The 23,728-nt window shown below is 46.2% G+C and overlaps 1 protein-coding gene across 1 annotated transcript in view; it reads left to right on the top strand.

Annotated features, from left to right (window-relative positions):
* LOC145361717 (BAR/IMD domain-containing adapter protein 2-like 2) overlaps positions 1-23,728 on the top strand; it is a 50,717-nt gene that overhangs the window by 13,430 nt on the left and 13,559 nt on the right. Inside the window, exons 4-12 of the mRNA XM_080217641.1 lie at positions 3,210-3,271; positions 5,103-5,174; positions 6,552-6,668; positions 11,943-12,089; positions 13,828-13,950; positions 14,895-15,018; positions 16,466-16,673; positions 20,796-20,867; positions 23,177-23,378. Of these exons, the coding sequence (XP_080073767.1) occupies positions 3,210-3,271; positions 5,103-5,174; positions 6,552-6,668; positions 11,943-12,089; positions 13,828-13,950; positions 14,895-15,018; positions 16,466-16,673; positions 20,796-20,867; positions 23,177-23,378 (1,127 nt within the window). The remainder of the gene's footprint in view (positions 1-3,209; positions 3,272-5,102; positions 5,175-6,551; positions 6,669-11,942; positions 12,090-13,827; positions 13,951-14,894; positions 15,019-16,465; positions 16,674-20,795; positions 20,868-23,176; positions 23,379-23,728) is intronic.

The following is a 23,728-nucleotide window of genomic DNA, read 5'->3' as shown; positions in this document are numbered from 1 at the left end:
CTACAAGAGCAGGTCAAAGGCTAGGAATACTGCGGCAAGTAACTCACCTCCTGACTCCCCAAAGTCTGTCCACCATCTACAAGGCACAAGTCAGGAGTGTGATGGAATACTCTCCACTTGCCTGGATGGGTGCAGCTCCAACACTCAAGAAGCTCAACACCGTCCAGGGCAAAGCAGCCTGTTTGATTGGCACCACATCCACAAACATCCATTCCTTCATCACTGACGCTCAGTAGCAGCAGTGTGTACCATCTACAAGATGCACTGCAGCAATTCACCAAAGATCCTTGGACAGCACCTTCCAAACCCACGACCACTTCCATCTAGAAGGACAAGGGCAGCAGATACATGGGAACACCCACCAGCTGCAAGTTCCCCTCCAAGCCACTCACCATCCTAACTTGGAAATATATCGGCCGTTCCTTCGCAGTCGCTATCTTGGAATTCCCTCCCGATCGGCATTGTGGGTCAACCCACAGTACGGGGACTGCAGCGATTCAAGAAGGCAGCTCACCACCACCTTCTCAAGGGGCAACTAGGGATGGGCAATAAATGCTGGCCCAGCCAGTGACATCCATGCCCCATGATTGAATATATAAACAGGAACGAACTCTGCAGCTTGTAGCTATCTCTTTAAAACAAAAAAAATGACAAATACTTTGACCTGGATCCGAATTTTCACGTACAATAATCATTGGTTGCTAAGTGACGATATCATATATTGTCTGGCTGATGGGAACAAAGAAGTGTTGTAAAATGTGTTCCTTATCTCCCACCTTGAAGTAGCGAAATTGCTGCTGCTCACTTTCTGTGCCTTTAGGCTTCAATTACAATAAGCTGAGGACGACAACATTTTTGCTGTGTAAGGGGAAAAGGCTTTAATCAGTTTACCTTAAAACCCCTACAGTGCAGAAGGAGACCATTCAGCCCATCCACTGTCCACCAACTCTCCACGAGAGCATCCCAGCCAGGCGCAAGCCTCTGCCCTATCCCTGTGACCCCGCGCATTCACCATGGCCAATCCACTAATCCTTTACATCTTTGGAAACTAAGGGGCAACTTAGCACGGTCAATCCCACCTAACCTACAGATCTTTGGCCACAAAGGGACAGTTTATCATGGCCAATCCACCTAACCTGCACATCTTTGGACACTGAACGGCAATTTAGCATGGCCAATCCACCTAACTTACACATAACAATGAACAAAGAACAGGCCCTTCGGCCCTCAAAGCCTGCACTGACCGTACTGCCTGACTGAACTAAAACCCCCTACACTTCTGGGACCATATCCCTCCATTCCCATCCTATTCATGTATTGTCCAGATGCCCCTTAAAACTCGCCATCATATCTGCTTCCTCTACCTACCCTGTCAGCAAGTTCCAGGCACCCACCAACCACCCTCTGTGTAAAAAAAAAACTTGCCCTCGCACTTCAAAAATTTTACCCCTTGTATCTTCGGAGTGTGGGAGGAAACCGGACCACCCAGAGGAACCTCATGCAGACACGCCAACAGAGTGTACAAACTCCACACAGTCACTCAAGGCTGGATTCAAACCCAGGTCCCTGGAGCTGTGAGGCAGTAGTGCTAAGCACTGTGCCATCATGCCATCCATCTAGTAGTAATGAAAATAAAAAGCAGCCCTCTAGCCCTCACCCCATCCCTCCCCACACACCCCCCATACCCAATCCATGCCAACACACATGGCACCTCATGTCTCCTATCCACCTTAATGGCCCTTCTCCATACCAAACTATGTCTCCTAGCCCATGCTATGGCCTCTGAACCAATCTAGTGCCAATTCATGCCAACCCATAACCCCACTCATGGTTGACAGTCCCTATGCCAATTCAAACACCCCACCTGCTGCCCTTTGCCCTAACACCCTCCATGCCAACTCACCTCATTGGCGTGATGAGCAGAACTCAAGAGCCATACTGAGATGACATAAATTTTGAGGTATTTATTACAGACTTTGCTGTTTTAAAATAAACAGTCATTGATAAATCCCCATTCAATACATTTAAATCCCTGACAGTACTTAATTCCTTACACAAACAAGCATTTGTATTCCTAACCCCACAGCAAAGTTCGCTGATTTCTTTATGACAACTGGAAGCTGTCAATCAAACTGTGAACTTAGAGGTCAGGCACTTTGATGATATGCTGTGCAAAAGGTCAGGCAGAAATAATACAATAATAATGACACTCAGTCGTATGTCAACAAACATTGAAATTACAAGCACCAATTTCTTTTAACTGCATGTTTTGTTTTGTCAAAATTTAAAGAGCAGGGGATTTAAATGACTTGACAGCTTGACAGTCTGACACACTTTATCTGCTTTTCCCCCACATTCCTGTCCACTATTAGCAATCCCAAAGAGATACATGTTATCCCTCCAAGGGATACCTGATCCCACCAAAAGGGTACCTGACTATTCCAAATAACTGAGAGGCTTAAACGTTTGAATCAAATTGTTAATGCTTGTGTTTCAGAAACGTGGGATACCACAAATTCTTCTGCGTAAAAGCAACTGCACAAATGTGCCGCTGCATTGGTGAACCGTCTCCTGCCCCCTCAAAAATGAGAGGCATGGGGCGAGGGGTGGGCAGCGAATGTTACTTTCCAGCACCACTTTGGTTAAGGCAAATTTTGGCATGGTGTGGCACAGTGGCACTGCTGCCTCTCTGTGCTAGGGACCCTGGTTCAATTCCAGCCTCGGATCACTGTCTGCATGAAGTTTGCACATTCTTCCTGCCACAATCCAAAGCTATGTGGGTTAGGTTGATTGGCCATGCTAAATTGACCCTAGTGCCTAGGGATTAACAGGGTAAATATGTGGGGTTGCAGCAATAGGGCCCAGTGGGATTGTAGTTGGTGCAAGTGTGATGGGCAAAGTGGCCTCCTTCTGCATTGTAAGGATTCTATGAAAGCATAGTGATCAAAGTTTGGAAAGGAATTCCTAGTGGAATGTTGGAGGGGATAACCCCAGACTCCTTGAGGATCCTTTCGTTGCCACGATGGAAGAACTACAATGTGTAATTTGTCAGGAAGATGGGCTGAAAGGCCTCCTTCATATGTACTGAGCCTCTGTTTTTTAATTCAGGTTAAATTTCAAACCAGGTCCCTAACGGTGAAGTGGTTTAAATCTTTCCGCTGTTACCTCTTTACATTGATTCCCCTACTTGTTTTCCTGTTCTTGTTAAGGTCAGGTCTTGCTGCAGATGATGGATACTCAGAGGCAACTCAGCAATGACCTGGAAGTGATTGTAAGTACTTCCTCTTTTAGGTGGGACATAATTCTAGATTATTTTGATTTTAATTTGATTTATTATTGTTACATGTATTAGTATACAGTGAAAAGTATTGTTTCTTGCACGCTATACAGACAAGGCATACCATTCATAGAGAAGGAAAGGAGAGAGTGCAGAATGTAGTGTTACAGTCACAGTTAGGGTGTAGAGAAAGATCAACTTAATGCGAGGTAGGTCCATTCAAAAGTCTGACAGCAGCAGGGAGGAAGCTGTTCTTGAATCGGTTGGTACGTGACCTCAGACTTTTGTATCTCCTTCCTGACTGTCAAAGGTGGAAGAGAGAATGTCCGATGTGTGTGGGGGGTCCTTGATTATGCTGGCTGCTTTTCCAAGGCAGCGGGAAGTGTAGACAGAGTCAATGGATGGAGTTTGTGTGATGGATTGGGCTACATTCACAACCCTTTGTCACAAAATGGATTACACAGATTGCCTCAATTGGTCTGAATAATTGAAGGTTGGATCCAGACTTAGTCACAGAAGCACTGGGGAGGTGGGGGGGGGGGGGGGGGGTGGTGGGGGGGAAGGTGTGGTAGTGTGCTAGTAATCCTGAGGCCCAGGTTGATGCTCTGAGGGCACAAGTTCAATCCCACCACATCAGCTGGAGGAATTTAAATTCAGGTTAATAAAATTTAGAATTATTCTCAGTAACAGTGACTGTTAGAATGTAACCAGTGACAATTTTGTATTGGATTTAATGTGACCAATAGTAATAAGCTGTAAGGGTCAGCTGACCCAATAAACCATGGAACCAATTACAGAATGAAATGATGGTCAGCTGACGCATTATAAATAAGAACCTGTTGGGAATTTTGGAGAAGTTGGAGTGGCCCAGGGTGAGGCTCCAAGTTTGGAGTAATGAAGTTTCTTTATTAAACCCTTTCTTTGATTTATAAGTTGGAGTAAGTTTTGTTATATTTTTATTGTCCGCATTTGAAGAGTGCCTTAACCATGAAACCATTGTTGATTCTCACAAAATTGTTGAATCACGTTGGCACAATAGTTAGCACTGCTGCCTCACTGCACCAGGGACCAGGTTCGATTCCCGGCTTGAGTCACTGCCTTTGTGCAGTTAGCACATTCTCCCCTGTGTCTGCATGGGTTTCCTCCAGGTGGGGTTATGGGGATAGGGTGGGATTGTTGTTGGTGCAGACTCGATGGGCCAAATGGCCTCCTTCTGTACTGTAGGGATTCTATGATTCCATGTCTATGGGGAAATTGCTTAAATTGGAACTATATTGGATAGCTGTTAAGAATTACGTTTTGTCATCTTGAAGGATTTTAATTGTTAAAAGTTATACCAATTCTTTTTGTTATATTCTGACAGTGATCTTAAATAAAGTTTGTTTTGATAAAAGCTTCCTAGTGGGCCGCTCGAATCATACCCAGAGAGAAATACCTTATGCTCACCTTAATGCCAAATTCAGAAGTATAAGTTGGGGGTCTGGGCTAAGTTCATAAAATACCTTGGAGTTTTTGATCTGGTCCCTAACCATACTCTCCTTACTCCCCTCCATCTTTTCTCCATCTCTTATTAATAGCCCGTGCTAGGCCATGTGCCTCAGTCCTTCATTCATGGACAAAAAACACACACCATTGCATTATTAATTTGATGTCAGTAAGCTTGCGTCCAGTTCTGTGCACTTACTAACTGAATACCATGTCTTGAAACATCAGTGAGTCTTCTTAAAGATGATAAAATGTTCCAACGCTGCCAGATGTTTGCCAACTTGACGATGAGGCCTCACAGTGGGCCTGGCATTCTGATATCTGACGTTTGTGCTTTTAGTTTCGCAGATTCAATGATGAGCTCCTGCGAGAGATGGGCCGTAATATGGAGTTAGACGTAGAGTACATAACTGTGAGTAAATCTCAAAGGGTTTCCTTCATTATTCGGTTTCAGCATGTGTAATAGGAGGGTGAGGCCATTCAACCGTTCTAGCCTGCCCCGCCTTTTGATAAGATCATAGCTGATCTGATCGTGCAATCCCTACAGTGCGGAAGGAGCCAATTCGAAGCATCGAGCCTGCCCTGGCAACAATCCCACCCAGGCCCTAACCCCATGTATTTACTCTGATAAACCCCTGACACTAAGGGGCAATTTAGCAATTTCAGCGAGCTAGCCCATGCAATTTTCCTATGCTCTGTTGACTTTGGCAGAAGGGGTTTTCACAGCTGTGGGGTGAGGTGGGGGGGGGGGGGGGGGGGGGGCGGTGCAGGGGGTTGGGAGGGATGGATTCTAAGATTGCCAGGCATGCGCCCTGGTTTCCTATATATTGTGTACAAATCTACATAGTGTACAGGAGATCTGTCAACCACCCGACCCCATCTCCCCATGGACATTGCCCTCTCAACTCCCCGACACCCCCCTGATTGCCTCTCTCCCAATCACCAGCCCTCTGCTCCCCTTCCCACCTACCGATTGCTTGCCCCCCTCAATCACCACCTGATTGTCACCCCCTCCCATGGGTGGCCCCAACCTCTGTTTTCTGACCCCACCACCACCCCCCCTCCGATGCAGAGTTCCCCCCACCCTTCCCTGCGTGGCTCTGCACCCATCTGGCTCTTCCCCGTGGGGCCCTGTTTCCTCAGACCCCATCCCTTGGCATTGCCAGGTGCCGGTGAGCAGTGCCAGGGTGACAGGCTGGCACGTCAAGGGGCACTTCCCAGCCCTGCTTCCCCAACACCCAGGGAGGGGGCCTCAATGGCCTCTTGTCCCACCAACGAGGTCATTAGGTCAGGTCCCTATGAGTGGGAACCATCTGTGATCCTTGCTGGTGAGAACCTCCACTAGCAAGACTAGAAAGCTAAGCGAGTCAGGACCATTATGTCCCAGGCTTGCTCATCATATTTAAATCAGCCTATAAATATTTAAATTGCCTGGGACGAGGCTGATTACATCATCAAAAATGGCCCGGGAGGATCATGAAGGGCCTGATGCCCTTCATAGCTGATCTGATCATACAATCCCTACAGTGCAGAAGGAGGCAATTCAATGCATCGAGTATTTTTATCCTCCCTTTCAAATTTCCCGCCATGCTGCGCTAATCGACCAGTGCAGCAGGACGGAGAGATCATGTGCTGGATGTTGGCCAATTCTCAGCCTTTCTCGTGACCATTGACGGGTGCGGGATCCACTCTTGAGAGCAAGACGAGAAAAAAACTGTCGGAGACTCGACAGTCCCTTTGCCTGGAACGTTCCAGTTCTGAAATTGTGGATGGTTTTCATCCTTTGTAGGATAGTAAACGGCGATTTGAAATGGAGCACCGGAAGAGGACTGAAGTCCTTGGGGGAGCAAATGCAGAGCTTCAGCGGCTGGAGCGGATGAGAAGCACACAGGCCAGGGACATGCAGGTAGGTGGGCTGGGGGTGTGGGGGTTATGAGCGGGAGGGATGGAGGGGAGGGGTGGGAGGGAAAGTGGTGGTGGTAGAGATAGTGGGAGGGGTCTCTCATTGGTCTGCTCCAGTTTCCTCCCACACTCCAAAGATACGCAGGTTAAGTCGATTGGCCGTGTTAAGCTGCCTCTTACTGTCAGGAGGACTAGCTAGGGTAAGTGCATGGGGTTATGAGGTAAGGCCTGGGTGGGATTGTGGTTGGTGCAGGCTTGATAGGCTGAATGGCCTCCTTCTGCACTGTGGGGTTCTATGCTTCTGTGATTCTCAAATAGCAGAACTCCAGAGAGAGAGAGAGTGGGAGGGAACATCTCTTGCCTTTTACAGACTCTTGAGAGTGATGCCTATTATCTAGCACATCCCAGATTTTAATTTCCTGACAGAGCAAGAGAGAGAGAGAAAGTGCTACTACTCTTTTTCAAATTCAAACAGCAACTGCCTCCTTGTCTCTCTGTATACCTAGCTTCACCCATTTCACATGACTTTCTCTTTTTTTTATTCATTCGTGTTTCATGGGCATCGCTGGCTGGGCCAGCATTTACTGCCCATCCCTAGTTGCCTGAGGGCAGTTGAGAGTCAACCACATTGGCGTGGCTCTGGAGTCATATGTAGGCCAGACTGGGTAAGGATGGCAGATTTCCTTCCCTAAAGGACGTTAATGAACCAGATGGGTTTTTTCCCAACATCGACAATAGTTTCACAGTCATCAGATTCTTAATTCCAGTTTTTTTTTTACTGAATTCAAATTCCAGCACATGCCACGGTGAGATTTTAACCATGGGACACTAGCTGAGTTTCTGGATTAATGGTCTGGTGATAATACCACGAGGCCATCACCTCCCTTACCAAATCAAACTCTACTCTAAAACCCCTAAAATAACAAAACTGAGATTAAAACAAACATTCTAATATTTAGGAGCAATTATACTTCTGCAGTATGGGGTGTCAGCTGTAGACAATTGGTGCCGCATTCGGAGCTGAAATATAAACATACCCTTTATCAGAAACATGACATTTAGTACATTTCTTAAAGGCACAGTGTATCACAGTCCTCAATAGCAATGTCAGCCTAGGTTTTGTACTCAAGTAGGACTTGTACCCACGACTATTTGACTAAGAGGCAAGAATGTGACCCACAAACCCAGAACTGTCACCTTTTAATTAAACTATACATCGTCATTTTGTTGAGTGTAGCTATACTGCTTTTGTGAGTGTAAGCATTGCTGGAGGAAGGGGCGTGCTGTCGGAGCATCTCACCTTACACATCAGGACTGATTCGCAAGTCTCAGTGAACAACAAATTATACTGCACAAGAAGAGGGTGCTGATTGATTGGCAAGAGGACTCTGATTGGGAGAGACCTTGCCCTGGAGAGTGCACCAGGGAACAGTTAACTGCCGACCTCTTGTTTAAATTCAAACCAGGCAGTTCGATTCTGATTGGTCAAGGCATGGGAAATAAACCAGGAAATGGCTGTCCTTGCACCTCCTCCCCTCCCACCCCAAGCTTTTATTTAGTTGCAAAAGACACAGTACATGAACATGCTTAGTTAACCGTTCCTCGGTATATTCTCCATGGCAACACTTCTACCAAGCAGACCCCTCTTGCAACCAATCAGCACCCTCTTCTCATGCAGTATAAATGGTTCTTGCAAATCTGTCCTGATGCGTGCAAGATGTAAAGATTCAATAGCATGTCTTTTTTCAGCGATACTCAATACCTCTACTGCCAAGTGACTATGAGTGTCGATATGTTGAAGAATGACCTAGACATAATGCTGGAGAGAAAGGATCGAGTGAGAATTGGGCAATGCTGCAACTCAGAGGGGATCAGGTCTGCCTGTAGAGGACACTTCCCCAAATTGAGGAGTCAGTGAGCGGAGGTATCTTTCTGTTCTCCCTCCTGGATGTATCACAGCTTGGTATGGCTCCTGCTCTGATCAAAAAAGCGAGAGAATCAAAGGTAATCGGGGATAGACGAAGAATGTGGAGCTCGAAACGCCAGCAGATCAGTTATGATCTGATCAAATGCTGGAAGGCTGAAGGGGCCGAATGGCCCACCTTGCTCCTCTCTTCCACCTTCTTCCATCAGGGAAAAAGATACAAAAGTCTGAGATCATGTCCCGACTGACTCAAGAACAGCTTCTTCCCTGCTGCCATCAGACCTTTGAATGAACCTATCATATATTAAGTTGATCTTTATCCTACACCCCAGCTACGACTGTAACACTACATTCTGCAACCCTTTCCCTACCTTCTTCCTGATGTATTCTATGAATGGTATGCTTTGTCTGGAAAGCACACAAGAAACAATATTTTTCACTGTATCCCAATACATGTGACAATAATAAATCAAATGAATCCAAATCACTGTGGGAGCAAGGGATTATGGTTAGGTGAGGTTGAGATTCTGGATGTAGTCTCCACTCTTGGCATTGACTCATCCCTGTTCCCTGATAACAGCAGACACTAGCGTCAGGTCAAAGTGAACATTCCCACCACTACCAAGTTTAATAATCATGTGTTCCTGCGTCCAGTGACATATCTATCCATGTGTCTGGGCAGTGATTGCATGTATTCAAAGGTTATCGAGGATAGACCTTTGATTGTAGTTGCAACATTTGCTTCCTTATGGAATTCTCCCGATAAGACCACTGCCGACTAACCTGTTCCCAGACCTTTGGCTTTAAACTATTGACTTTTGCCATCATGCCTTTTGGTAATTTAGCTTGGCTGAAGTAAACAGTGCATTTGAAATAGAGTCATAGAGGTTTACAGCATGGAAACAGGCCCTTCTGCCCAACTTGTCCATGCCACTCTTTTTTTAAACCCCTAAGCTAGTCACAGTTATCCGCATTTGGCCCATATCCCTCTATACCCATCTTACCCATGTGACTGTCTAACTGCTTTTCAAAAGACCCACCTCTACTACTACCTCTCGCAGTTTGTTCCAGACACTCACCACCCTCTGTGTGAAAAAAATTGCCCCTCTGGACCCTTTTGTATCTCTCCTCTCTCACCTTAAACCTATGCCCTCTAGTTTTAGACTCCTCTACCTTTGGGAAAAGATATTGACGATCTAGCTGATCTGTGTCACTAATTATTTTTATATGTTAAGTATGTTAAAATATTATAAAATGTCGGCATACATGTTTTGAAATCACGATTACCAGTTTTGACTTACTTTACTGCACTCACATATGTGTAAATTGTTAGCGTTCTCTGGTCTAAGAATCTTTTTTTTACTGATTTCTTGTCCTCTGTCTATAAGTCTTATTAGCTGGTTCGGAATCTCCATTCACTCTACTACGTTGTCATTTATGTGGGATAGGAGTTTGTCTGTGAGTTGCTTCCCTTCATCTTTTCTTTACCGTAGCTCATTGTGCACACCTGCGTAAGTAAACTGGAACAGTTTGCTATGCTGGGGAGTAGGTCAGTGAATTCCTAGACGGTTTATTAATTTATTGGTGTTCTTTTGTAGAGCAAATTGGTCAAAGTCTACCCATTAACTTACTCCATTTCATCGACAGCTAAAGGCCAATATTTCCCTTGTGATTTGCGCACAAGTTGATCCAGATTTAAGGGCACAGTGGTTAGCACTGCCGCCTCACACAGCAGGGACCTGGGTTCGATTCTGGCCTCAGGTCACTCCGGCGTGGAGTTTGCACTTTCTCCCCATGTCTGCCTGTGTTTCCTGTGGGTGCCACCTGGGTCCTTGGTGCTGTGAAGCAGCAGCGATAACCACTGTGGCACCATGCTGCCCAGCATCACATGTTGCATATCACATGTAGACCAGACCCAGTTAAGGATGGCAGATTTCCTTCCCAGTAAGAAGTCTCACAACACCAGGTTAAAGTCCAACAGGTTTATTTGGTAGTAAATGCAACAAGCTTTTGGAACGCTGTTCCTTCGTCAGGTGAGTGGAGAGTTATAAAGGCGCACACAGTTTACAGAATATTGAATAGAATGCACATCTTTATAGCTGAAAAGCAGATTAGCTGTAAAGACTTGCATTCTAATCAGTATTCTGTAAACTGTGTGCGCCTTTATATGCCCTGTTTGTGATCAGAACTCTCCACTCACCTGACGAAGGAACAGTGTTCCAAAAGCTTGTGGCATTTACTACCAAATAAACCTATTGGACTTTAACCTGGGATTGTGAAACTTCTTACTGTGTTTACCCCAGTCCAACGCCAGCATCTCCACATCAGATTTCCTTCCCTACAGGGTATTAGTGACCTGGAAACTACCAGGTGAGTTTTTAGGGAAATTCATTACTGAGACTGATTTTTAATTCCAGATTTGAATGCTAGTTCAATGTTATCACTACTGCAACACTGTCTCCCCTGATAGAATAATAGTGTTAAGATTTGGTATGGAATTGGAGAACTTGTGTCAAAACTCAACAAGACTTCTTAGACAGCACCTTCCAAACCCATGACTTATACCATCTAGAAGGACAAGGGCAGAAGATACATGGGAAGACAATCACCAGCAAGTTCCCCCCCCAAGCCACTCACCATCCTGACTAGGAAATATATCGGCATTCCTTCACTGTGCCTCAGACAAAATCCTGGAATTCCCTCCCTTATAGCACTGTGGGTATCCCTTTTTCTGTATTCATTCATGGGACATGGGCATCGCTGGCTAGGATGGCATTTATTGCCCATCCCTAGTTGCTCCTTGAGAAGGTGGTGGTGAGCTGCCTTCTTGAATCGCTGCAGTCCCCGTGCTGTGGGTTGACCCTCAATGCCGTTAGGGAGGGAATTCCAGGATTTTGACCCAGTGACTGCGAAGGAAAGACCGATATATTTCCAAGTCAGGATGGTGAGTGGTTTGGAGGGGAACTTGCAGGTGGTGGTACTCCCATGTATCTGCTGCCCTTGTCCTTCTAGATGGAAGTGGCTATGGGTTTGGAAGGTGCTGTCTAAGGATCTTTGATGAATTGCTGCAGTGCATCTTGTAGACGGTACACACTGCTGCTACGGTGGTGGAGGAGATGGGCTGCCCAGGTTCAAGGAGGCAGCTCGCCACCACCTTCTCAAAGGGCAATTAGGGATAGGTAATAAATGCTGGCGTAGCCTGCGACACTTGCATCTTGTAAATGAATGGGAAGTTAATAGATCTTCAGTCTCACCAGATGGTGACCCCGTTTCTGAGCAAGGCTGTGGTAAGACAGGCTCTGCAAGCAAATCAGTTGTGATTCGCTCTCTCGTGTGCTGTCTGATCTGTTTCAGGAGAAGATCTACAATCTGGAGTCCAACATGGAAGTCTTTCTCAAGAGCAGTTACAGACAGGCCCTGGCTGAAGAGAGACGGCGTTACCGGTTCTTGGCTGAGAAACACTTCCACTTTTCCTATCAGTTCCTGAGCTTCTACAACAAGGTTGGCACCCAAGACCAACTGTAAGGTCCTCTGACTCCTTATAAAGGCCTTCCTGCACCCCAAACCCATCTCCTTTAAAATATCCAGCACTGGGAGCAATGTCCTGTCACTGGCACACCAGCCAGTACCAATATTTATGCCAACAATTCCCTACCCGACTCTGTTCCCATCACCGGAGGTGTCCTATATACTCACCACTTAGCTTAATAATGGTGGCCACAAAACGATCTTCGATTGTTGGAAAAACCCATTTGGTTCGCTAATGTCCTTCAGGGAAAGAAATCTGCCGTCCTTACTTGGTCTGGCCTTCATGTGACTCTGGAGTCATAGCAATGTGGCTGACTCCAAACTGGCCCTCTGAAATGACCTCACAAGCCATTTGGTTGTATTCAAGATGGCGGCTCACCATCGCCACCTCAAGTGCTATTAGGGAGGGACAAAGGACTTTGGCTTTGCCCATGATGCTTACATTCTATGAGTGGGTAATATGGTCTTGGTGGGGGGAGGGGAGGGGGCGTGTTCTCTGGCCGCCCACGCTGACCGGATTCTCTGATGCTGCTGGTGGTACCCCCGTGCCCACGGATTTCCCGGATGGTCTGGGATGACATCAATGGGAAATCCCATTGACAGTGGTGAGACCAGAGAATCCCACCGCCAGCGAGTGGTGCGCCAAATTCCATTGCCGAGGAGCACGTGGCTGGGAGGCCGGAGAATTCCACCCCCACCCCTGCCACTCCACCTCCCTCCATCCCCCTCCCCCTCCCTCCCCTGATTTCAATTCTGTAGTGATCAATTGTTCTGTGTTTGATTATGTGAGTCTGGTAGCTCATCAATGATCACTGTGCTTGATTGATAATCATAGAATCCGTAAATGTGGGAGGCCATTTGGCCCATCAAGCCTGCACTTACCACAATCCCACCCAGGCCCGATCCTCATAACTCCACAAATTTACCCTAGCTAGTTCCCCCTGATGTTAAGGGGCAATTTAGCATGGCCAATCCAGCTAACCTGCACATCTTTGGACTGTGGGAGGAAACCGGAGCACTTGGACGAAACCCGCGCAGATGCGGGGAGAACGTGCAAACTCCTCACAGTCACCCAAGCTGGGGAATTGAATCCGGGTCCCTGGCACTGTGAGGCAGCAGTGCTAACCACTGTGTCTGCTGGGTGGTGACCCAGTGAACCACAGAAGCAATGTGAAACTGGGCTGTCAGCATGGGTGCAGACAGTTTGTGTTTTAAAATCTTGTAAATAGACCTGTTGCACACTTAGAAACAAGTGGGTGCCTTTCCTCCAGGTGCTCCGATTTCCTCTCTCAGTCTGAGAGACGTGCTGGTTCGGCACATTGGCCAGAATAAACGTCGGAGTGTGGCGACTAGGAGAATTTCACAGTAACTTCATTGCAGTGTTAATGTTAGCCTTACTTGTGACTAATAAATAAACTTTAACTTTTAACTTTAAGTGTCATCTATGCATAATTCTAATTTAGGTAATATATTCAATTGCTGTAATAGGCTTATGAACTAAGCTATTGGTATCATTGACATATTTTTGCACCTGTCACCCTGAAAGAGCTTTTAAGACAAGAATCTCGCAGTGCAGAGGTTCACTGGGACTCTCACTCTTTCCTTCTCATAGTGCAGGGTCAAAACCATAAGACATTAGCCTTCTGTCGATCATTAGCCTTCCAAATACTCTCTGCCTCCTGCTATTCCCTTTCTCCCTTCTCTCTTTCAGGCCCAGGAAATTCTACACAACAAAGTTCCGGGGTGGAAAGAACACACCAGTCCTGAGAGTTCCGGAAACAAATCTGGGAGAGCGAGTCCACGAGCGTGTTCCACAGGAATGGCTCTTAGTCTGGTAATCAGCGACTTGGGAAGGGATGCTTCCCTCCCTTATATTTCCCGGGACAAAGTAACAGGATAGTGGAACACATGGTGGGGGCACGCTGGTTAGCACCGCTGCCTCTCAGAGCCAGGGACCCGGGTTCAATTCCAGCCTTCACTGTCTGCGTGAAGTTCGCATGTTCTCCCCATGTCTGCGTGGGTTTCCTCCGGATGCTCTGGTTTCCTCCCACACTCCAAAGATGTGCAGGTTAGGTGGATTGGCCAGGCTAATTTTCTTTTTCATTTGTGGGGCATAGGTGTCGCTGGCTAAGCCAGCATTTATTGCCCATCTCTAGTTGCCCTTGAGAAGGTGGTGGTGAGCTGCCTTCTTGAATCGCTGCAGTCCCTGTGCTGTGGGTTGACCCACAATGCCGTTAGGGAGGGAATTCCAGGATTTTGACCCAGCGACTGCGAAGGAACGGGCGATATATTTCCCAATCAGGATGGTGAGTGGCTTAGAGGGGAACTTGCAGGTTGTGGTGTTCCCATGTATCTGCTGCCCTCGTCCTTCTAGATGGAAGTGGACGTGGGTTTGGAAGGTGCTGCCTAAGGATCTTTGGTGAATTGTCTCTAAATTAACAACAAGGGACAATTTAGCGTGGCCAATCCACTTAAGCTGCACATCTTTGGACTGTGGGAGGAAACCGGAGCACCCGGAGGAAACCCGTGCAGACACAGGGCAGAACGTGCAGACTCCACACAGACAGTGACCTGAGGCCAGAATCGAACCCGGATCCCTGGCAGTGTGGGGCAGCAGTGCGAACCACTGTGTGTTACCCCTTACAGTACTGTGAAACTGGACTATCCTGGTATGGCAAATTGTATAACTTGTGGGGAACCAATTAATTGAAGTCTGAGGGTTTAGCTCGCTGACTGATTTTGTGCTTTTCTGTTTTGAATAAAAACTTCGGCTTGCAGAACGAGGATGCCATCTCAAGGTGCAGCTACATTGCCAGCCCCCAGCCAATGAGACGTGAGATAAATGGGATCTCCTATCTGCACTCAAACCATAGACAAACAGAAAGAAGAGACCTGTCAATGAGTAAGATGTTTCCTAGATGCGTATCTCTCTTTCTTTCTTCCCTCTATCTATCTCTTGCATATTTTTCTAATAATCTCACATCTGCAAGTACTTTCAGACGTTCACGCATTTCATCATTTCCCCTATTTAGGTTATAAATTCCGACATAACCCTGTTTACCTTTTACTACAATCTGACCACCCAAATAATACTGAGATCTTTATCCTTACAATTCACCCAAGCTGCAACTTTAATGTTAATGTAAGCCTATTTGTGACACCAATAAATAAACTTTAGAATTGTCAAGATGCTTCAAGATCGTATATGTTTCAATCAAGGTGCCTCTTTGCTAAACTCGAGTGGATACAAGCCTAGCCTCTCCAACCTTTCCTCATAACACAACCGGCCTATTTCTGGTATTAGCTGAGTAAACCTTCTCTGAAATCTTCAAATGCATTTACACATTTCCTTAAACAAGGAGACCAATGCTGTGAGGGAGGTAATTCCAATACAAATACAATGCACAGTTCTCCAGGTGTGGTCTTACTGTACAAATGAAACATAACCTCCCAACTTTTGCCTTCAATTCCCCTCGCAATAAACAACAGCCTTCTGTCACCTTTCCTACTTTCCAACACCCTCTGAAAGATGTGTTGGTTAGGGTGCATTGATTCGAACAGGTGCCAGAGTGTGGCAACCAGGGGATTTTCACAGTAACTTCATTGCAGTGTTAAAATAAGCCTCATTTGTGACTAATAAATAAACTTTACTTATTTGCAATTGCATATTAGGTATTTGTACTTCGTGCACTAGGACACCCAGATCCCTCTGCTTCTCAGAGCTCTGCTATCCCCCACCATTTAGGTAATAATTCCTTTTTTAATTCTTCCTGCCAAAATGGACAATTTCACATCTGTCCACGTTATATACTCTGTTTAGTCATAGAGGTTTACAGGATGGAAACAGGCCCTTCGGCCCAACTTGTCCATGCCACCCATTTATTTTTAACCACTAAGCTAATCGCAATTGCCTGCATTTGGCCCATACCCCTCTATACCCATCTTACCCATGTAACTGTCTAAGTGCTTTTTAAAAGATAAAATCGTATCTGCCTTTGGCAGCTTGTTCTGGACACTCACCATCATCTGTGTGAAAAAATTGTCCCTCTAGACCATTTTGTATCTCTCCCCTCTCACCTTAAACCTATGCCCTCTAGTTTTAGACTCCTGTACCTTTGGGAAAAGATATTGACTATCTAGCTGATCTCTGCCCCTCATTATTTTATAGACTTCTATAAGATCACCCCTTAGCCTTCTATGTTCCAGAGAGCGTAGGAGACCTTTTGCCCACTCAAACTATCTATGTCCTGTTGTCTTCCTATGTCTCCTTGATAACATACATTCCTATCTATCTTTGTGTCATGCACGCAGCCTTAAATGCTGTTGATATTTGCCATTCCTTTTCCCAGGATCAGGCTTTGACGGTCGTCTCTCAAGGTCTGGCTCGCTTGGAGATAAGATCAACGCAATGAACAGTCCTCGTGTTCACGCCATAGCCTCTCACTCTGCCGGCAATAATCAAACCATGTTAAGTTTCGAGAAAGGGAATATCATCGCGATATTGGTGCCAGAGGCGAAGAATGGCTGGCTTTACGGAAAGCTGGAAGGAACACCCAAGTATGTAATACCGACAGTGGTGAGGTAGCACAGAGCTTCAATCTTCTTGTTAAAAGAGAGCCACATTGCCCAAATCTTTCACAGGAACATAGGAATGAGGAGCAAACATCAGCAATTTCAGCCCTTTGAGCCTGCTCTGCCATTCGCGGCACAGTGGTTAGCACTGCTGCCCCACAGCACCAGGGTCCTAGGTTCAATTCTAGCCTCGGGTCACTGTCTGTGTGGAATCTGCATGTTCTCCCCGTGTCTGTGTGGGTTTCCTCCGGGTGCTCTGGTTTCCTCCTACGTCCAAAGATGTGCTGGTTAGGTTGCTAAATTGCCCCTCGTGTCGGGGGATTGCCAGGGTAAATGTGTGGTGTTACAGGAATAGGGCCTGGGTGGGATTGTGGTCGGTACGGGCTCCATGGGCCGAATGGCCTCCTTCTGTACTGTAGGGATTCTATGATTCAATCAGGTCATGGTTGATCTTTCCCTGGCCTCAAATCCACAATCCGCCTGTTCCCCATATTATAGAACCCTACAGTGCAGAAGGAGGCCATTCAGCCCATCGAGTCTGCACTGACCACAATCTCACCCAGGCCCTTTCCCCATAACTCCATGCATTCACCCTAGCTAGTCACCCTGAGAGGCAATTCAACATGGCCAATCTACCTAACCCGCAGATCTTTAACCCGTTTTAAAAATCAGAAATATATCTATCTCCCTCTTGAATCCATTCAATGATCCAGACTCCACTGAGCTATGGGGCAGCGAGTTCCACAAATTCACCACCCTCTGTGAGAAGTAGTTCCTCCTCATCTCAGTTTTAAATCTACCGCCTCTCAATCTATACCTGTAACCTCTTGTTCGAGATTGCCCCACAAGGGGAAGCATTTGGTCTTCATTTAATTTGTTAATCCCTTTTAGTATTTTACATCCCTCGATCAGATCCCACCCCCCCCAATCCTTCTAAACTCCAGCGAGTGCAATCCCAAACTGTTTAACCACTCGTCATACACCGACCCTTTGATTACAACAATTTACTCTGATGAAGGGGCCCCAATCACACCCCCATCAGCCTGTTCACCAGAAATAATATAGAATCACAGGATCCCTACAGTGCAGGTGGAGGCCATTCAGCCCATCGAGACTGTCCGATAGAGCATCTTACCCAGGCCCATCCTGCCCAATTTCCTTAACCCCACATTTCCCCCTAATTTCCCCCTAACCTACACATCCTGGGACAGTGAGGGTCAATATAGCATGGCCAGTCCACTTAACCCACACACCCTTGGAGTGTGGAAGGAAACCAACGCAGACACGGGGAGAATGTGCAGACTCCACACAGACAGTGACCCAAGCCGGGAATCGAACCTGGGTCCCTGGCGCGGTGAGGCAGCCGTGTTAACCATTGTGCAGCCGCATAATGTAGCTGTTAAAAAGACGGAGAAAGGAGCAGCTGGAAGGATTATGATTGTAGAGGGATTAATTCCTCTCGAACATGACAAACTTGTATATTCACTCCTCACAATCCAAGCCCTCCACTCATTCAATCATTCGAGTTTTTCTTCTCTATCTCTGTTTAATAATATATTTCTCCCGACAGATAATGGGCAGAGTGTGTTGTCTGGAACTACCAAGCTTACCAGTCCTTCTAAGGAACTCTATTAAGTGAATAATTGACCTTTACTGAGCAAATGTTAATTGATGTAGCTGTAATATTGTCTTATCCAATTCTACCTCTCTGCCCCCCATAATCTTCAAACGAATCTCTCTTGCACAGTGCCAGTCAGAATCATTTGCTGCATTAGAAGGACACGTGTGGCATGGTGGGTAGGGACCTGTGTTCGATTAAGCCTTGGGTGACTGTCTGTGTGGAGATTGCATGTTCTCACCATCCCTGCGTGGGTTTCCTTCCAGATATTCTGGTTTCCTCCCACAGTCTAAAGATGTGTAGGTTAGGTGAATTGGCCATACTAAATTGCCCCTTAGTATTCAAAGATGTGTAGGTTTAGGTGAATTGACCATACTAAATTGCCCCTTAGTATTCAAAGATGTGTAGGTTAGGTGGATTGGCCATGCTAAATTGCCCCTTAGTGTCCGAAGATGTGTAGGTTAGACGGATTGGCCATGCTAAATTGGCCCTTAATGTCCGAAGATGTGTAGGTTAGGGGGATTGGCCATGCTAAATTACCCCTTAGGATCCAAAGATGTGCAGGTTAGATGGATTGGCCATGCTATGTTGCCCCTTAGTGTCCAAAGATGTATGGGTTAGGTGGACTAGGTAAGGTAAATGCATTGGGTACTGGACTAGGGTAAAGGAGATGGGCCTTGGTAAGATGCTGTTATGGAGAGTTAGTGCAGACTCAATGGGCCGAACTTCTTCACTGTAGGGATTCTATGGTTCTATGGCAGCAGATACCCGGGAACACCAGCACCTGGAGGTTCCCCTCCAAGACACTCACCATCCTGACTTGGAAGTATATCAGCCGTCCCTTCATTGTTGCTCGGTTGAAATCCTGGAATTCCCTCCCTAACAGCACTGTGGATGTACCTATACCTCAGGGACTGCAGCGATTCAAAAATGTAGCTTACCACCACCTTCTCAAGGGCGACTAAGGATGGGCAGTAAATGCTGACCCAGCCAGCGATGCCCACATCTATTAATGAACGGAGTTATTAAGTGTCAAGAGTTACTTCGCTGTTTCAGCTCAATATTTATCTTTTTGTTTAATATGGAAGGACTTTGGCCAAAAACAGTAGCTTAACAGTGTGTCTTTCGTGTGGTTTCACATCTTGACTTTGTTTGCTGACTTTTACTGTTGTTGATCTGGCTGTTGCAGCCCTGCCTCTCCCTTCAGAAAGAACAGAGGTCCCCTCACCTCAAACTGTGAGTCTTGAAATCCCCTCTTAGTTTGAGATTTCCCCTTTAATTCCTGGGATGGCAGGTCTGTCATATGAGGAGAGACTAGGTCAGTTAGGATTATATTCACTGGAGTTTAGAAGAGTGAGAAGGGATCTCATAAAAACTCATAAAATTCTAACAGGATTAGACAGGATAGATTCAGAAAGAATGTTTTCAGTGGTGGGGGGAGTCCAAAACTAGGGGTCATAATTTGAGGATAAGGAGTAAACCTTTCAATGATTGAGTTAAGGAGAAATTTCTTCACCCAGGCATGGTGGCACAGTGGTTAGCACTGCTGCCTCACAGCGCCAGGGACCCCAGTTCGATTCCCAGCTTAGGGTCACTGCCTGCGCAGAGACTGCACATTCTCCCCGTGTCTGCATGGGTTTACTCCAGTTTCTTTCCACAGTCCAAAGACGCACTGGTTAGGTGCGTTGGCCGTGCTAAATTCTCCATCACTGTACCCGAACAGGTACCGGAGTGTGGCGACTAGGGGATGTTTCACAGTAACTTCATTGCAGTGTCAATGTGAGCCTACTTGTGACACTAATAAATAAACTTTAAATGGAGAATGTTGGATCTGTGGAATTCACTACCACAGAAAGTAGTTGAGGCCAAAACATTGTGTGATTTCAGGAAGAAATAAAGGGATCAAGGGATATGGGGGAAAGGGGAGATCAGGATATTGAATTTGATGATCAGCCATAATCAAAATGAATGGTGGAGCAGACTCGAAGGGCGAATGGCCTACTCCTATCTCTAGTTTCTAATGTTTAATTGCCTCCATTCCTTCAAATTTGACCAAAACACAATTCTCCACATCCGTGATACCCTTACACGCATCAACTCTTGCATTGGAATGTAATCAGCTGTCTGTGAGGAATGGAGTGCTAGCAACACACACGTCATGGGGGAGTATGGCAACAAGTTCAAACCATTCAACAGCTTTGCAATAAAATCTGTGCTAAATTCGTTGTTAAATAAAAGCTGGAACGTTACCAGGGTTCAGGCCAGTGAGATTTTCCCATCCTGCAGCAGTAGATGGAGATTTGACCGGGCGCCAAATTCTCTGACCTCGCTGTAGTGGGAGCGTGGCATGGATGGCTGGTGAGATTGAGTTGGAAATAAAACCTCGTTGAGTGGTCGGTGATGAGTATCGGGCCATGCCATGTTTCCTTTTGTTTGTACCTCATTAACCTGTGATTATTTATTGGTGTCCGTTAACACTGCGCTTACAGGCAGGGCTGGTTCCCATGTTCGTTTGTGAGGCCCTTGGAGGAGGAGACACGGAGACAGGAGCCCTCGGCCAGGTAACTGGGTCATTCGACGTTCGGGAGATGTTCTTGTGTATACTGTTCCCAATAGGGGTTCGAGGATTGGCATCAGGTCTGCTTGGCATTTTTGGGGTGGCACGGTGGCACAATGGTTAGCCACAGCGCCAGGGACCCGGGTTTGATTCTCTGGCTTGGGTCACTGTCTGTGCAGACTCTGCACATTCTCCCCATGTCTGCATGGGTTTCCTCCGGGTGCTCCGGTTTCCTCCCACAGTCCGAAAGACATGTTGGTTAGGTGCATTGGCCATGCTAAATTCTCCCTCACTGTAACCCGAAGAGGCGCCGGAGTGTGTGGCGACCAGGGGATTTTCATAGTAACTTCACTGTAGTGTTAATGTAAGCCTACTTGTGACACTAACAAAATAAACTTCAACTTGAACAGGTGCCGGAGTGTGGCAACTAGGGGATTTTCACAGTAACTTCATTGCGGTGTTAATGTAAGCTGACTTGTAACACTAATAGATAAACTTATAACTTTAAAGACTGTATGATCAATTGAAGTAAATCAGCTAAATAGAGGAACAAATTAAGGGGGCAATCCTTTAAAGGATTACACAAGAGCATGAACAAAAGAAGGGTGGGGTGGGGGGGGTGCGTGATGGCCGAGTGGTATTATTGCTAGACTATTAATCCAGAAACTCAACTAATGTTCTGGGGGACCTGGGTTCGAATCCCGCCATGGCAGATGGTGGAATTTGAATTCAATAAAAAAAATCTGGAATTAAGAATCTACTGATGACCATGAAACCATTGTCGGAAAAACCCACCTGGGTCACTAATGTCCTTTAGGGAAGGAAATCTGCCGTCCTTACCTGGTGTGGCCTACATGTGACGCCAGAGCCACAGCAATGTGGTTGACTCTCAACTGCCCTCCAAGGGCAACTAGGGATGGGCAATAAATGTTGGCCAGCCAGCGACACCCATGTCCCAAGAATGAATAAAAAGTATGGAAGCAGGATTGGCTACTGTTCCCTTCCATCCTGCCTCGCCATTTAACTCAGGCAGTGAATTCCAGACACCCACGCCTTCTGCTTAAAAAAAGTTCTTCCTCATCTCCCCTCTACACTAACTGCCACTTATCTTGTATCTACGTACCTTGGTTCTAGAACTCTCCACCAAGGGAAGCAGTTTTATCCCGTACACACTCTCTTCCCCTCATAATTTTTTTTGCAATCTCCTAGATAATTCAAAAAAGGAGAGAAGCTTGAACATATTCCTTTTGGATACAGAGAACGAGTTTTGTGGGGTAGTGGGGTGGACCTTGCAGATAAATGTCCATCACTTTGAGCAAAGAGCCAGGTTAGGAGCTGGGTTGATTACGTTAAATTAGTTGTCTGTGTAGGCATTAGCGCACTCAGGAATGTTCAAAAAGTGCTGCCCTCTTGCAAAATCAAACTGGACAGTAGACATTTTACTTTGGGGTTTGCAAGCGCGGGCCAATTGAACAGGTGGGTCTTTTTTGAATTATCTAGGTACTTAGGGAAGCTATGATTCTGTTGAGGATTAACGAGGTGACGCATGGTGAGTACTCAATCTCCAAAACTTTTATTACTAGTTAGCAAGGAGAACAGACATAGTGAATTTCACTATGATTTTCTGTCGATTCATACAGATGATTAGCAGTGATAGTTACTGCAGCAACTGAGAAACGAGCAAATTTCAAATCCTTCATTTGCGTACATAGTCCACCAATCATAGCATAGCTTTTTGCCCTTTCTTATCCAATAGAAAGCCGTTTCTTTTATTCACATAATATGTCACTATATCTCATTTTTTGATATTTGTCATGGTAACTTGTCTTTGTTTCATCCTGTGACCAAGACTGGGCATGCAGTGTTTATGAAACTGACGCAAGGTTAGATTAGTCTCTTTCCTTGTCCCTCAACAAGGCCTTGTCTGATAAGAAGCCTTTTCCATTCTTGCTGACAGAGCCATAGTTGTTGTAACCTAATTCCGCAGTTCCCTGTCACTTCCTCCATGGCAACAGCTTAGCCAATCAGAGCCAACTTGCCAACCAGTCAACAGCCTTTCCTCCTGTGGTAGGAATTGACGTGATTGATTGAAATTTGGCATTTTTGCATTTGTCCTGATGAGTGCAAGATAGGAAACTTCAACAACATAGAAACACAACTCAATTGAACTCAATGGCCAACGAATTGACGTAGCCCATATTACACCATACGCGTTGCTAGGGTTACATCCTCGAGTGTGTTGCTAACAAAGGGTGGTGTTTGTGTACGAAACTTTGACAGCGAGCTGAGCTGTACGTTCCGTTTCTTTTCCAGGATGTATCCTTTGCGGAGTAGCCGCAGTGCTGAAGATCTATTGGATGTGAAGGATTACAGCAGCAGAGCAACGCCAGTGCCACCCGCGCCACCGCTGCCTTCCGGCACCTCCACAAGGAGCCAAAGTCCTGCCCCCCCAAACCTGGGCAGCAGAAGGAACAGTGCAACCAGTCTGGCTGTGTCGGAGAGTGGCCGGAACAGGGTAAGTAATGCAATCTCATTACTTCCGTTAAAATGGAGTTCATACAAGATTAATCATAGGATCCCTAATGTGCAGAATGAGGCCATTCAGCCCATCGAGCCTGCACTGACAACAATTCCCACCCAGTTCTTACCCCTCTAATCCCACATATTAATCCCACTAACCTATGCATCCCGGACACTAAGAGGCAATTTAGCATGGCCAATCCACCTAACCTGCACATCTTTAGACACTAAGAGTCAATTTAATATGGCCAATCCACCTAACCTGCACATCCTTGGAATGTGGGAGGAAACTCACGCAGACATGGGGAGAACGTGCAAACTCCACACAGACAATGACCCAAGGCC

This window comes from Carcharhinus amblyrhynchos, chromosome 35, assembly GCF_965287045.1.
Source record: "Carcharhinus amblyrhynchos chromosome 35, sCarAmb.v2.hapA, whole genome shotgun sequence".
In the NCBI taxonomy this organism is placed as follows: Eukaryota; Metazoa; Chordata; class Chondrichthyes; order Carcharhiniformes; family Carcharhinidae; genus Carcharhinus; species Carcharhinus amblyrhynchos.
Note: the sequence above shows the minus strand (reverse complement) of the source record. Positions and strands in the feature narration are given on the sequence as shown.